The 16,379-nt window shown below is 43.4% G+C and overlaps 1 protein-coding gene across 4 annotated transcripts in view; it reads right to left on the minus strand.

The window, feature by feature from the left end:
- Window positions 1-16,379, minus strand: part of TNIK (TRAF2 and NCK interacting kinase) — a 396,007-nt gene that overhangs the window by 69,163 nt on the left and 310,465 nt on the right. For 3 of the 4 annotated variants that reach the window (XM_030330590.1, XM_030330587.1, XM_030330588.1), the window contains exons 13-14: window positions 6,378-6,488; window positions 4,266-4,454 (exon numbers count right to left, since the gene is read on the minus strand). In XM_030330590.1, the coding sequence (XP_030186450.1) occupies window positions 4,266-4,454; window positions 6,378-6,488 (300 nt within the window). Of the gene's footprint in view, window positions 1-4,265; window positions 4,455-5,466; window positions 5,554-6,377; window positions 6,489-16,379 lie in introns of all 4 variants that reach the window. The other variant, XM_030330591.1, reaches the window with a different exon arrangement.

Consider the following 16,379-nt stretch of genomic DNA (forward strand, 5'->3'; position numbering starts at 1 on the left):
ATGATGGAGTATTGAAAAAAATTAAATACAATTTCATACAGCATTCATGTAGAGACAGCATTCTGTCACTTTTGTGTGTTGATGAAAATTTGAAGAAAAAGTTGGGGAGGGGCACACACAGTTACTGCCAGGCCCAATCACATGCCAGTTTAAGGAAAGGAATCTGCTCCATTGTTTAAAAAAAAAAAAAAAGGTATTATAAGAAAATAAATCTCTATCTTTCAAAAAGTGGAAATGAGAAAGAAAAAGACCTTCAAATTTTGCTGACATTTAACAGAATATCATACTGATGTTTTTACAGAACAAATCTGATTTTCTTCCCAATCCAGAAATGGCAGAGAATTTGAAAGGAGTAAAAATGTCCTCACCCTTCCTTTCAATAGAGACATAAGTGTTCCTCCCTGGCTGAAATCTGAAAATCACAGTCAATGTAACAATCAGAACAATGTAACAATCAGGAGAGAGGGAAGGGGCATCTGGGTGGTTCAGTCGGTTAAATGTCTGACTTTGGCTCAGGTCATAATCTCACGGTCTGTGAGTTCAAGCCCCGCATCGGGTTCTGTGCTGACAGCTCAGAGCCTGGAGCCTGCTTCGAATTTTTTGTCTCCCTCTCTCTCTCTCTCTGCCCTTCCCCTGCTCACACTCTATCTCTCTCTCTCAAAAATAAGTAAACATTAAAAAAAATTTAAGGCGAGAGGGAAGAGCTCAACAAGATTTGCAAATGATCGAGTATTTTTATTTTTCTTATTACACCCAACAGATTAATGAGAAGGCTAATGAGAAATGCAATGATGACTTACGTTTTACAAAATGAAACAAAAAAATCACAGAGGGTGAGGCATTATAACATTACACTAGCTAATGAAAAACTGTTGATTTGAAAAAAGGAAGAGAAAGAAGGGATGAAAAAGTAACCAAAGAAGGAAAAACCATTCTGGTGAGGAGGTATAGACATGGGTTAGAAAACAAGCACTGGCATAAGTTACAGAGGCTGCCAGGGGAGAAGACAGCTGGGGGTGTCTTCAAGGGCACAGGGGCAAAAAAGGCCTAGACCCTGCATCACAGGGGACCGTGGCAAGGATAATTCCAATTTTATACCCTGGTAGAGGATGCATTAGAAAAAGAAAGGGTGCCTTTTATTCTAACTGCAAAGGAGAGTTTAACCTAGGTTATTTTTCTTGGTTGATAATTAAGATACTGCTAGGCTAGAAATTCCATCCATATCCAAAATTTTGAAAATATTTTACTGTTCAGCTACTTTCAGCCCCATCTACGTCACTACTATAAGGACAAAAGTCTTTAAATAATGCTCTAGAAGAGAAGTTCATGCATTGCTATGAGAAGCATTAAAAGGTCAGGAAGATAAGGATCCTCATACCCGTGTTTATTCCCATTTTAAGAAGTGGGTGTTAAGAAAATGATGAAACAAACCAAAGCACACAATTATTTGTTCTTATTTGTATACTAGTTGCTCCAATCCCAAATTTAGCACTGTCATTTATTCTGTGATCTAAATGTTTCATCTTCTTCTAAAATGTGAACACCCACTCTAAGACTTGGGAATTGTTTCATGGAATAGATTGGTTAGTTGGAAGCTGGATTATGTTAACCACACCCAGAAGTACTGGACTAAATATGAGCCCCAGAAGCATGTTCCCACATATGTCTAGAACTGCATGAAGCCCAAAGAAGAGCGCCAGCTGCCTGGAAACCAGGGACCTTGGAAGATGTCACCCACCAGAAGTGGCTCAGATTTATGACGGCCAGGGAACCTCACATCGGGAGTGCTTGCCGACATAGCCGGGTTGTTTGCATGCCCAACTACTGTGTTTCTTTCACTGCTGGAAGCCTGGCTAGGAAGCACAAGGGAATTAGGAGGTCTAGAAAACCACCTTGATGACATCTGCAAAGATTGGCGCCCAGGAGTGTCATGGCTTCTGAAAGCTCGGGAGCTGTGAACTAGTTCTGAACAGAGAGGATAGGCCAGGAAACTCAGTGAGGAAGACAAAGAATAACTAGATAACAATGAGGTCAAAGCAGTTAAGTTCACATCGGAACGTGCTGGGCAGAGGCGGAAGGTAGGACGTGGGAACTGCTCCAAGCTTTTCCCCCTTCTCTGGTACATTTGTGCATGAGGGAGCTGCATGGGGGAAAGAAGGAATTCTGGGATGCTTCGCAAACAATCACGGTCTTCTCCAACGGGATCTGTAGGTGTCCCTCTCCTAAACTCATGCTGGGGGCTGGGAACACTGAGGACCATGTAGTCACACATCAAGGAAACATCATTTAGCGATGCAGCACTTCTTAGAGGCGTCGAGGTACTTGGAAGGATGCGTGAATTCATGCCCCTCCTGCCCCAAGGTCCACAGGAGTCTCCAAGGCCCTCCTTACTTGCAGTGATGGACAACCTAGGGTTTGTCACTTTGAAGATGTTGGGAGAGGACACACAAATGACCTTAGATCCTAACTCTTGAGTCGGACTACATCCTTGGGAGCGAGATCGCCTGGGGGATCTCACTATGATCCTTGAGGCTTCCTGAGCCTTCCGTTGTTCTTCAAGACCAACTCTGTTAGGACAAGCTGGTCCATCTTTCTTCTGCGAGTGATGCTCCAATAGGAGTCTTGCTCTGGAATCATTAATTTCGGCAGGTGATACTGGCATTAGCTTAGTGAAGCCTAGTTTTTCAGCCTTCTGAACACCTGCCATGATCAGGAGCTGTGAGTCTGGCTTAGCTGAGGGTTTCAACTTGGCAGGACTAGAAAATGGGTTAGCAGTGGAGGAAGGTGGCACATCTCTACCAGCCGGGATGCATGTCAGCTGCTGTTGAACAGCATGGTGATTCTGCTTAGCTGGAAGGATAGGTGGGTTATTAAAGAGTCGGTGCTGGACCTGGGAGTTGGATCACAAAATTGAGTTATTGATCTAAGAGAAAGAGGCAGCTGTTACAGACATAGGTAAATACAGATCGTATTAACAGACTCTAAAAGAAAGTGATCCAAAACATTCTCTATGTGAGATCAAATGATTTTCTCTACAGGTTCAGATTTCTTAAATTTTAAAAGAAAAAAAATGTAATTTCTGTAAGAGTAGCACATGGTCATTATAAAAGACTTACACAATATATAAGAATACAAAAAAGTTGGAAGAAAAATCCCCGCAGCGTCTACTTCCCTTAAACAATCATCATTAACATTAGGGCAATGTCATTTCAAGCATTTTCTTTACATATATGAAAGAGAATAAGAAAATGAAAAGACAGAAATATTTTTAGAAAAGGAGGATCTTATGTAAGAAATCCAGTTCTGGTGAGACTGTGGTCTAGATAACTTGAATAAGCTCTGGCTATAAATACCTGAAGATACTAGAACGAAATATGAAGTGACATAAACACCATGCTCATAAGAAACTACAGGAAATCACTGGGAGCCACAAGCAATGACAGAACCGAAAGCCAGAGTGTTATGTGTGTGAGATGACACAGTGACTCCTGGGAGGGATGTTGATCCTGGCTGGAGTTATCATTTTGTTTCTTTGCTTTACCCATTTAGTTATCACCTCCCCCCCACACCCCACCCCCACCACGCAAATAGTTTTTAATTAGATTTTTAAAATAGCTCATCACAGAGCCAAGTTCCTGAAAATCCATCCTTAGTCGGGTAGTTGAGCAAATGAAGAACCACTGCCCTGGAAGTATTTGCAAAAGCAATACAAATGACCTCTGATCCTAGAAGGGACAACCACAACCACAGGTCTGAGACCAACGGTGTGTCCATTTGTACCATAACAGAGCAAAGGAAGGTTAGCAACGATGCTGAGGATAACTTTGAGGGTCTAGGTATGGACAAGAAATGATTCTACCTAAAATTCCTTAAATCTTTATTAAATCATATTCTTTCATGGCAAAGTCACTTAATTCCTCATGCCACAAACTCATTTGGACTTCTGTGAGAAATATGGTTTTTCTACTTCCTGTTGTTGATCACAAAAATCCCCTGTATCCGAGAAGATTAAAAAACAAATACAAAACACGCCAAAACCCCCAAAAACGGCCTGGAAAACAAAAAACCACTAATGGATTAATGTGTCTTGCCAATTCTCTACAGAAGTAATATTATGGCCCTTTCAGAAGCAAAGCATGCATTTCTCGTGATGAATTGTTTTCCAACTGTATAGGGCTAGTTCAATTCTCTATTTCTACCGGATGAACTCACTGTAGCCAATAGCCTGGTCAATAGGACATGGTGACACTTGCTAACGTACTTACCTCCTTGGCCCATGCTGGTTTCTCACTAGGACTCATCCCTTCTTTGTAATGGTACAGTGGCTTCTTCTCCACAGGCCTCTGCTCCTGCCGCTGGTGCTGCAGAGACACCAAATAGTCTCTCTCTTGCTTCAGCTGTCTCTGTAGTCTTTCTGCTTGTCTCTGTTCTTCCAACTGTTTGCGCTTATATTCCTATCCAGATCAGAAAAGAGGAGCGGAGAAAAGGCCAAATCACCATATGGAAACCATCGGCCAGCACTGGAAAAGCATGCAATGGAGCCGGAAGAGATGGTAACAAGGGGCCTTAATGCTAACAGGGAGGCGCCACAGAGGTAGGCCACAGCCAGGGGTTAGCACTTAGTGAAAACACTGTTGCTTTCATGGAAATCCCTACAGAACACCACCCATTGCAAAGTGACTTGCCCCTGAAACGTGACCAAGAAAGTGGCAATAATGAGGACATTTGGGTGGTCAGCACACAACCCCTAGAAGGAGTCATCCACTTCCTGATTTAGTAATTAAACCATTCAAACATGTCCAATTAAGTACAAAACTAAATAAGCAGTTACAGATAATTGCTTAAATCATCTTCTGTTTAACAAAACTTGGACCAACAAAGGCCATTAGCAAGTGTATGCACAGGCTAAAAAATATCACAATGCCGCTGAATAAGAAGTTCAGTTAAAAAATATATATCAAGAAGCTCATTTGGAGAGCAGTGCAATAATAATAAAAAAGTACTTCAAGTGGAAGCCGTGTGAGCAGGGAACACAAAATGTTCCCATCATAAGGGTAAAACTAATAGTCTGCAAATGAAATATGACTGCAGAGCTGAGTGGGCTCTTACAGAAGAGGTGCATTTTGCTGTGATTGTATTCCAGCATGTTGCAAATGACCTTAAAAATTACTCCGCAATAAACACAGTGGCTCTCAAAAAACAGTCTGAACTTGTAATAAGACAGGATTCATGCTAAAGTTTCACAAAGAGGCGGAGTTAATAAGGAACACATAACATGTGTCTCAAATGTATGAAGACGGCAAACTAGGTCAGGAGATGTATTAAGTTTCCATGAGACTTTCTGAGGTCCACGAGGCTTGGAGGATCCCCTCTTGTGGACTGGCATGTTAGGGGGACACACACAGGGACACACGCACACACACGGTGAACACAGAGCGGGTTGCTGGCCCTTGGCTTCCCCATTACCAGAAGTAGAGCTTGTTCATGCAGTAGCTGCTGTTGCAAGATCTCTAACTGTCTCTGCTCCTCCTCTAACTGTCGCCTGATGTACTCCTGGAGAGGTAGGCAGCAGAGAATTCAGAGGAACACAAAGAGAGAAAGAGAGAGAAAGAACCGGTAATTTCAAAGGTGACAAGAGCTGCCGAGTAAAGTGTGGAAGGAAGGAGTGAAAAAAATACCCAGACGCCTCCTCACCAAACAGGAAAAGTACCGAAGCCAAAGCATTTCAATGCAGTCAAAAGCACAAGCCCTCTACCTACAGCAGCCGACAGAGATGGCTCAGTGCTTTGTCCTTACGATTTGGTTTTAATCGGCTACATCTTAAAGCTTTTCGTTACAGGTTCCCTCTTTATGGGCTACCCGGAATTAACAACGCTATAAAGTTCAAAGGCAACTGTGCAAGCAGCAGGAATAAAATAATTGTTGAATGCCATCGTGCACAGTCTTTGTAACGGAACCATCCCGCAGAGCGCCACCGTGCTGCTGTCAGAATGCGATTCTAACAGAGAGGGCCCTGCATCCATGGCTCCGTCATGGAGATGGGAGATTGCAGGAGTGGAAAAGCCCTTCTAAAGCAATGAAAGATGTGGCTCGTTCATTACGCCGTGGCGCTACCTTCAAAGTACATACCCAGGGCTGGGAGAACCCTAAGATCAAGGTATGTCAGGGGACTCTGGCCTGGGTAGGAAGCGAGGCTCAATGAGTGGGCATTGCCAAGGCTGTGCATTTGACTTCTTGAATAGGTGAGAAGAGCAGCTCGAGAAAGAGTAAAAACCTGCTTAAACTGAGCAGTCCTAAGAGAAGGTGACCCACACCCCAGGGACGGCGGGCGCCGGAGCTCACACAGTGGCCATCTGTGGGCTCCGTCCCCGCTGTACCTGCTCGTGCTCCGCGCGCCGCCTCTCCTCCTCCCGGCGCATCTGCTCCTCGTAGTGCCGGCGCTGCTCTCTCTCCTGCTGCTTCCGCAGCTCCTTCTCTCGCCGTTGTTGCTGTGGGGCCACAAGCGGACAACCATGAAGGAAAGGGGCCTGGTGCTGAGCCGTCGGGACAGCAGCAGCGAGGGCTGCAGAGCCGCAGACGTGCCCTCTTCTCCGGAGATGCCTACGTGCCCAAAGGCTCTTTCTGTCCCGTGCTATTGGGGGACTCGCTGGCAGGGATGGGCTGATAGCAATTCAGTGTCACGCCCAACACCCTGTCATTTCCGATGCAAGTACTCTCCAGATTTTAGTCCTCCCAAGAAGTTCCTGTTAAGTGCATTCTCCCTATTGGCTAATGATGGTTTTCAAACCAGGGGTAGGAAACATCAATGCAAAGTAAGTTACTCATTACATATCATCAAACTGTTTAGGAGATTCTGTAGGTTTTAAGGGGCACCTGGGTGGCTCAGTTGGTTGAGCTTCCCACTCTTGATTTCGGCTGAGGTCATGATCTCACAGTTTGTGAGATTGAGCCCCACATTGGAACCTGTGCTGACAGTGTGGAGGCTGTTTGGGATTCTCCCTCTCTCTCTCTCTCTCTCTCTGCCTCTCCCCAGCTCCCTCTCTCTAAATAAATAAACTTAAAAAAAACACATTTGCAACGGTCATGTCATTCAATTCTTTTGACACCACGTAGAGCAATTATTTCGTAGATAAAAGAAAGCAAAATCCAAAGAAATAAAGTGACATATTCAAGGCCATACAGTAATTAATGGCTGAGAGTACAACAAAATTCATTGATTCTGACCCTGTCCATTACTCTCTCCGATACATCATGCTGCCTGTATTTATTTTCTGAAGAATTCACTTGTAAGTGTCAATTTCAATGTCTCACTCAATAAGACCTTTAAATTCATCATCATCTCATACAATCACCATGCCTCTGAATATGGATAGTGTGGTAAGCATCTTTCATGCTTTATCATATCTAATCTTCACAAAAATCTGCTGAGGTAGGTATTATTATCATCCCCATTTTATATGAGAAAACCGAAGCTCAGAGACATTAAGTGATTGTTGAAGGTCATCCTCACGTTCAAGGTCATGCCCAGTAAGTGGTGGAGTTTGATTTCAAAGCCAGGCAATATGACTCCACAGTCTGAACTCAATCACTGCAGAAGATGAGGACGCAACAGGGGGTGACAGAAAGATGACAGACGAATCCAGCTCTTCATTACATTCTCAGAAAAGGAGAACATCTTAGGAACAGTTACAGGAACCAGCGTTTGCCAATGGGACAGTATCGTTCCCTAATCCCTGGAGTATCTGGAATGTGTAGGGGCACGTGGGAGTTTTTCTACTTGTCTCTATGACCAGAGGACATGACTGGCGCTTAGCATGAAGTGTTAGGGATGCTAAAACTCCTGCAATGTACAGGACAGTCACACATTACAAAGTATTTTCCTATACCACATGCCATCCGTGCTCCTTTTGAGAAATGCTGTAGCCCTTGGTATTGGATCTCTGTACTGGCATTGGGAGTTCTTCTTCCTCAAATATGAGGTTTGAGGGAACCGATTGGAGGGGGGCGTCCGATTCTCTTTTAACATTTTTTTTTCCTCTTTTAACATTCTTAACAACACGTCACTGCCTGCTGAGAAAATATGAGGTATCTAAAACAGAATGGATTGTGACTATATCACACTGACAAGCTAGCTTTATACAACCAGGGAAAGAGCCTTCTAATACAAAAGCTCTCTGTCACAGCCACAGCTCACCCAAGCAGACATTCAGACCTCCAAAGAAGCCCACAAATGAGGAGGCCTTCCTAACGTGGCCTCCTCCTGCAATCCGTTGAAACTGCTGTCTTCCAATGATCTCTGAGGTTTGGAGATAAGCTACATTTTTTGAGACTCAACATCTGTCACTTCCAGATCAACAATTATCTGTCCTCCTCAGATTGTAGGTGATAGGGAGCCATTGGAGGACTTCCTGCAGTCAAATGCCATAACCAAACTTGCATTTTCAAGGGGCTTCCTAACAGTCATGGGAGGAAGCATAACTAGAAGCTGGAATACAGTGCTAGGCCATTCTGTGGGTACAGACAGAAAATAACAGGGCACCGATGAATTAAGCAAAGGCAATTGGAGAGTCCATGTTCATAATCGCTGCTGAGAATGGAGACGCAGCCAAAAGGAAGACAGACTAAAAGCTATCCAGGTTTCCAACTCTTCTAACAGGACTGGAGTGGATGCCAAGTTAGAAGTAGAAATTAGAATTAGGCCAAAACAGAATAGGCAGGATTTGGGGACTATGGGGCTTGTGAGGGTGAGTAGAGTTCCTGGCCAAGGAGCAGAGCAGATGGTTTGAAACAGAGAGGAAAGGCAGGTTTAGGGAAAGGAATGAGGGGTGTGTTGGGGGATAGGGATGAGTCAAGCTCCAGACATGTAATTATTTGTTTTACAGAAAAATAATACAGGAAGATGCGAGTAGAAAACATCATCATAGGAACTGACTGAATAATTTGGATTACAGACCCAAAACAGAGATCTTTCCAACACTCAACCCAAGTGAACCAATGCCAACACAGAGGATAAAATAATTATGTGTACAGATCTGGCTCCTGGCAGGAACTAGCCCTAATTTAGCTAACATTTCAAGATTTTTACTCCCACCATCGGTCTCTTTCTTGACAAAAAAAAATAATCAAGGCTTTTGAAGATTTAGCTGATTTTTATGTGAAGGATTTGTACATTTTCAACCCCTTCGCCAGGAATCAATACTGTTTTATAATTACATGCCACTCAGGTCCTTGTGTGAAGTGTACAAAGTATTGATTGCAACTCAAGAGGGTCTGGGCTTCCCAAGTACTCTGTAGTTTCTGAGAAAGACACTCAGAAGTGACTAATAATTAATAATGATCTCATTCAGATCAGCTGCCGCTAACGCATGGAGGCATCTGCCAGAGCTTTGGTTCCCGTGGCGAGGTTGGAAAAATAAATCATTCCCTAACCTTCTGAGGGCACCTTGCCAATTTCCAGCTGCTGTGTTCCAATGTCAATGCCTTTCCCGGAAAAATCTTTGCTTTCTTTCCTCCTGGGCATGGAGCTGTTTTTGGGTACATACCAAAACATGTCACAGAAAGACCAAGTCCCCGACCTCAAGCAGATACCTCTACAAAACCCTGAAGACTCTTATTAGAAGCAGTTCCTTGAGGGAAGGCTTATGCTTGATTCCCTCTGGACCCACAGCCTCTTATGTGGGGCTAGGCAAGTGGCAGGTACACAGAAGATTCTTTGAACGGAACCAAGTAAGAAAGATAGGACAAAGAAGACAACACAATATCTTAAATTCCTTGGGGGCATCGTCTGTCTCATTAATCCTTAGAGTTTGTATCACATTTTGTGTTAAATTATGTTTATCCGAGTATGTCTTACCTACTCTACAATCTAAGATGAAAGCTATTTGCGGGCAGGGTCTCTGTTCCACTCCACTTTTTATCTCCTACTAAATCCCATATTGGGCCCGATACCATTGATATCTGTTGCAATGAATACTGTAAACTGAGTACCAAGAGAAGAGGAGAAAGCCTGGTGGAGCCTCAAACCACTCCTCCACCCTTCTATGCCATTCTCAGACCAGAATGTTCTTTTATGCTGAGCATAGACAAGACCTGAGAGTGTTTATCTAAACAGAGAGCCACCAACAACTAGCACTGGCATGGTACCTATCTGCCATCTTAAAGAAAGGCGGGAAATTAAAATAAGGGAATAAGAGTCTATGCATCTCTAAGTTGCCTTTTTTAAAATTGTCTTTTATTTATTTATTTATTTATTTATTTATTTATTTATTTATTTTTAAATTCAAGTTAGTTAACATATAGTGTAACAATAGCTTCAGGAGGAGAATTTAGTGATTCATCACTTAAGTATAATACCCAGTACTCGTCCCAACAAGTGCCTTCCTTAATGCCCTTCACCCATTTAGCTCATCCCCCCACCCATCCACAACAACCCTCAGGTTGTTTTCTGTATTTAAGAGTCTCTTATGGTTTGCCTCCTTCTCTCCTTTTATCTTATTTTTGCTTCCCTTCCCCTGTGTTCATCAGTTGTGTTTCTTATATTCCACATATGAGTGATATCATATGATATTTGTCCTTCTCTGCCTGACTTATATACTCTATACATCCATGTTGTTGCAGATGAAAAGATGCTCACCATCGCTGATCATCAGGGAAATACAAATCAAAACTGCAATAAGCATTTCTAAATTTCATTCAAACTATGCATAAAGATGACAGTGGTCCTGCTGTCAAAAAGGAATGGCTTAAACCAACTATCCTAACACTTTTGGCCGACATCCTACCTTTACTGAACTGCCTAGAAGCATGTTTTCATCCACATTTTCTTCACAAATCGTATCACTTAAAATTAGACATTCTGTGGGGTCTTACAAGTGTCTTATTTTTTTTCCCCTGGGTGGGGGATGATTGATAATATCCACTCTGAAAATTTCTGAGGCTAAAATCAATATTGCCCTGCTCTATGGAGTAGGTCATGGGGGTCTTGTTGCCCCACTGTCTTCTACGGATGTTCTCAAAGAATAATTTTGGTTTGGGCAGCTTTGGTTCTCCCCTTGGGTGTTCCCCTCAGGTCACCTCCAGGTGGAGGCTGTGTGGCTGTACTTCAAGTATGTGAACTAGTTAATTTATTTGAATGAAATAATCTTGTTTCCTTGCTCAGGGAACCCTCAAAGGTTATACATTTATTCCAGACTGATTTTGCAGAATTTTGGCTCCTCAAATTCTTGCAAGAGAATATCACCTTAACTCTTACATGTTCGATTCCTATCGAAGTTGTAACAAATAATCCTCATGGCTGATTGTCACCAAAGTTCTGGTGTTGATCTTTCTTTCCTTTTGTTTCTTTAAATGTTCCTTTTAGATTAAGTTTAACCAGCAGAAACGTGTTACCTCCACCAGGGTGCTCTGGCTCTTGTAGAAGTGACTTTTTGATGAGCTGTCAGGCCATAAATTGCATTTTATTTTATTTTTATTTTTTTTAATGTTTATCATATTTGAGAGAGAGAGAGAGAGAGAGACAGAGTGTGAGTGGGGGAGTGACACAGAGAGAAGGAGACACAGAATCTAAAGACTGTCAGCACAGAGCCTGATGCGGGGCTTGAACTCACCAACCGTGAGATTGTGACCTGAGCCGAAGCCTGATGCCCTATCGACTGAGCCACCCATGTGCCCCCTATTTTAATTTTTTTTAAGTTTATTTATTTATTTTGAGAGAGAGTGAGCATGTTAGTGGGGGAGGGCAGAAAGAGAGACAGGGAGAGAGAGAGCCCCAAGCAGGCTTTGTGCTGTCAGCGTGTGGCTTGATTCCACAAACCATGAGATTATGACCTGAGTTGAAACCAAGAGTGGGACACTTAACAGACAGAGCCACCCAGGCTCCCCATAACTTGCAGTTAAAGTGTTATCAGAACAGCTGAAAAAAGCTAACCGCTGTGTTTATGCTAGGAATATCACCTCACACATCATTCATGGCACTACTCCAACCACTACTAGGCAAGGGTAGAGGTTCCAAGTTATCTCAGAAAGCTTACTTGAGTAACAAGTTTACTCTGATCTGATGGACAACATGAATCTCAAACCACTTGTTTGCCTCTCTTCTTAGTTGCTAGGGTCAGACTCTCAGAGTCGGACTGGTGGCCCCCTCAGGCACCTGCACCTGGCATTCTGTGAACTGACCCTACCCTGGCTTTGTCTTGTTTTTTCTCTTCTGCTTTAAAGTCCCTTCTGCTTAATTTTCTCATTTACTTTATTCTTAGTTGCTATATTAATCTCTGTAAACCACCTTTCATCCTTTTTTTTTGGAGCAAAGAAGAATCATAAAGAAGGGTATACACAAACAAACGAGGAACAGATCTTGGATCTCCAGGGATTTTGAAACTTCAAAGCTTCCCTTGGAAAGATCAAAATGAGATAAATAAGAAGTCGTAGACTTGTAATTTGGTTCTTCGCTTATGAAGATGGCATGTGTGTTGATGACCCCTGAGCAAGTGGTTAAAGTTGTTTTTACAACATGGCAGTCAGTTTGCTCTGATCCTGCCACAACCTCTCAATGAAGAGCTGTTGAGGCAAGCAATGGTAACACACACGCCGGCTGGGACCGAAAGGGTAACAACACAGTCTCCTTTCTAATCTAAAAGATCTTACCTTGCACCAGAGCAAACATGGCTAAATAAAGCCCACCCACCATTCAAGGGTAAGGAATCTTTTAGAAAAAAAAGCACAGGATTACAATCTGTATGTATGGCATCATTTTTACCTAAAAAAGTACTGTATTGTAGATTATTGTAATCAGAGCCTCACATTAGCTCTGTCAGGTAAGTGAGGCAAATGTCGTTTTCTTTATTTTCCTTTTCAGACTCTCAGGAAGGTTCATTACCTTGTCACTGGCCACGTGGTAAGTTCAGGGAAAATCATGAAATGAATACAGGTCATCATATTGGGCACTGTCTGTAGGCGTCAAGTGTTTGCTTGGTTGGGTGCTCGGCGTGTTTCAACTCATTTGATTCCACAGCGTGACTACAGACTTTATTATTATTATTCCTAAGTGACAGATAAGCAAATTGAGGCGCAGCAAAGTAAACTGTTCCACGTCACACAGCTGGGAAATGGCAGAGCTTGGAATCAAGCCCAGGTCAGTCTGACTCCATGCTCTTTCCATGAGTCCATCTGACCCCATGCCCAGCTTCTGTTACCTGGAAGAGTATTCCAGCAACTGGAGATGTAGTGGGATGTACAGTTTAGAGTGTGCAGGGAGGGATGGAGCAAAAGATACCTCATCTATCCTACCACCAGCAGCACTTTCTTCAATATCCTTCAGGATTTCCAGATAGGAAATGTGGCTGCTTTTTTCTACTTACTGAGTGTTCAGATTGAAATTGAATCTTGTTCTCATGACATTCTGGTAGATTTGGGGCTCTGGGTCTATCTTTTATATACATCACATTTCCCAGTGGAAAGACTCAGAGGTAACACCTACATTTGGGAATTAATATCCCGTAGCTGCAGTGACGTGTCACTGGAGGATGAGGGGGTAGGCAAGAAAGGCCACAGGGCTTGGGGAAAGAACACTGGATCAGAAATAGTAAGACTAGATTCTGGTGTTGCTCTGCCACCAAAGCAAACATTTAGACCACAGTCTCAAGAAATATTTGTTTAACAAATGAGTGAATGCTATATGACCTTGAATAAGTCACCTTAACTCAACCTTGAACATGGGAGCAGATTAGGTGATCTCACAGGTTTGTTCATCCGACTCTAAGCAAGGATGTGCTGCATTGCTAAGCAATCTACTAACAATTCAGAATGAGAAGTGAAACAGAGTAGAATTCTGATTTACTCTTGGACAGCTCCACTTGCTTTCAACCCGGGTGACCTCCTGGAAGAGGTGAGAGGGGACCCCATTGAGCGTGGAAGACCCGAGTCAGCCTCCAGAAACAGGCCAGCAGCTGGCACGGGATCAAGTCAGGCTCAGTGGCAAGTACCTTCAACCATCTCCTCGACAAAGAAGCTCTCTGTTCAAAGACACTCAGAATGAAAGGACCCAGTGTGGTCTTTTGAATCCACTGCACAGCCCCCTCACTTAAATAGGACTGTTCTGTACAAGCCATACAGCAGCTGTATCGTGAGGAGAGGTGTTCAAGCATTTGGGCATTCTATTCACCCATTTTAACTTCTGCTAAAATTTCGGTTTTGGAAAGACCAACCACTTGCAGCGCAAGGGCATGATACCTTGCAACTAACACCAGGATTCTGAACAAACACCATGTAGTGCCTTCTATGATGCCAGGCAGCGTCCCAAGCCCTTCACTCATACTGACTCGTTAGTCATCACCACTGCCCTGTGGGGCATGTTCTGCTGTCACCATCCCCATCTGACCGATGAGGAAACTGTGGCAAACACAGGTCAAGATCCTGCCCAAGTTCACCTGCTAAGTGCAAAGCCAGGACTATACTCTATGTCTGGCTCTTGCCATGCTCCCTCTAAGGATTCAAAAGAAGCTGTCCGAGACATCTACACATATGAAGTGAAAGATGCTGTCTTATGCTTTTACAAGTGGCCATTTCCCCTTCTTTTTATCCTCCCTTCCTTACCCATCTTTTCCTCACAGAATACAGAGAACCAATGAGAAAGCTAGACCAGCCAGATAGGCCACGTTCTTTTCTTTTTACACTTACTTCATACTACTAAAGTTAAACCATCCAACCTACCCATTCAGAGCTTTCCCGGAAGATTAACTTCCTAAGTGAAGCTCTTCCTTTGGGTTCCCAGGCCGACTTTTGATCGGTAGGCAGCCCTACGGCTAAGCACCATCTGAGTACCTATGTGTTAAGCAGGTCTTCACGCGTGTAGCCCAAGGAATGAAAGTTTGAAACAAAGCTGCAAGAAGGCTTAATGACAAATTCTGGTCCTGCCTCTTCTACGGGTGCTATTCAGCATGGTCATGCTCCTTATTATCTCCAAGCTGCAGTTTTCCCCCGGCAGGAAGCGCCACCGAGGTTTTCCTGGGTATCATATAGAGAAGCCAGAATGACATCCTGAGGACCTATGACTCTGTAGGTTAGTGTAAAAGTCAAGTACAGTTGTGACTCCAAATTCCTTCTGCCATCCTTTGGAAGCCTTAAATGAGACTCTCAGATGGGAGAGTGGTATCCTATGAAAAGAAGCCCATTATGGCCCAGTTTATTAACACAGTGCCTACAGAGAGGGCCACTCCAGCACATCTGGGATAGTACAGAAGATGCTAAATTGCATCTTACATGGAAAGGCTGCAGGAACCAGTGACAGTGGGAGAAGATTATCACTGTCACAGACATTTCTGGGGCTGGAGGGGAAGGTCATTTAGTTTTCTTTGGCATCACTTGTATTAATGCAGGAATATCACAAGGACTTGAATCAATAACAGGATGAATTTTTTAACATTAGGAGCCGCTCAGAAATAGGACATCCTTCCTCAAGCCTCTAAACATATAAGCAGAGATCATATGTTAAACAGGTTAAATGACTGAGGCATCTTATCAAAGGGATTCTTTAGGAGAAGGATTGGCTGAGATCACTTTCAAGGTCCCTTATGTTCTCCAGCCTCTATGATTCCACAAAACTGCTCACTGAAGAACACAAAAGGGAAATGAAAACAATCCAATCTAAAAGTCATGCTGAAATTATATTGTCTGGGCAACTATTGCCGTAAAAGGTCTATGGCTAGGGACCACTGAGAATACTGATGGTACAATACAGAGATGCAGGCCAGATGTAATAAAAGAGGTTCCACAAAGATCCCAGATACTGGAAGGCAGTCTGTAATGCCCATTCCATGCTGTCACTGAAAAGCTATCCCTGCCATCCACCTAAGGTGCTCTAGGTACGCTGATGGTCAGGAACTGGCTAACGCAGGCTTTTTTCCGGCATGAAATGCTGTAAGTGTAAAATACTGGCATATGGGGGCCCCTGGGTGTCTCAGTCAGCGAAGCATCTGACTTCAGCTCAGGTCATGATCTCATGGTTTGTGAGTTTGAGGCCCGCATCGGACTCTGTGCTGAGAGTGTGGAGCCTGCCCAGGATTCTCTCTCTCCTCCTCCCTCTCTCTATGCCCCTCCCCAACTTGCCCTTGCTCTCTCTGTCTCTGTCTCAAAATAAATAAACTTTACAAAATAATAAAAAAATAAAATAACATACTAGCATATCTTTCCATTCCTTGGAAATGTAAAAAGGGGTCTGAAAAAATAGGATTTCAAATATTTGTAACACTTTAAGCTGCCATTCAGGAATTTCAGCCCAACTGCTTTGCCCTACTGGCAAGCCCCTCCCATCACAGTGTCCAAGGGCCCAAGCAGCATGGCAGGTAAGTCAGAACAAGGAGCCCTTCTGGGATCCACCGAGAGGC

The sequence above is a fragment of the Lynx canadensis genome, chromosome C2 (assembly GCF_007474595.2).
Source record: "Lynx canadensis isolate LIC74 chromosome C2, mLynCan4.pri.v2, whole genome shotgun sequence".
Taxonomy (NCBI): Eukaryota; Metazoa; Chordata; class Mammalia; order Carnivora; family Felidae; genus Lynx; species Lynx canadensis.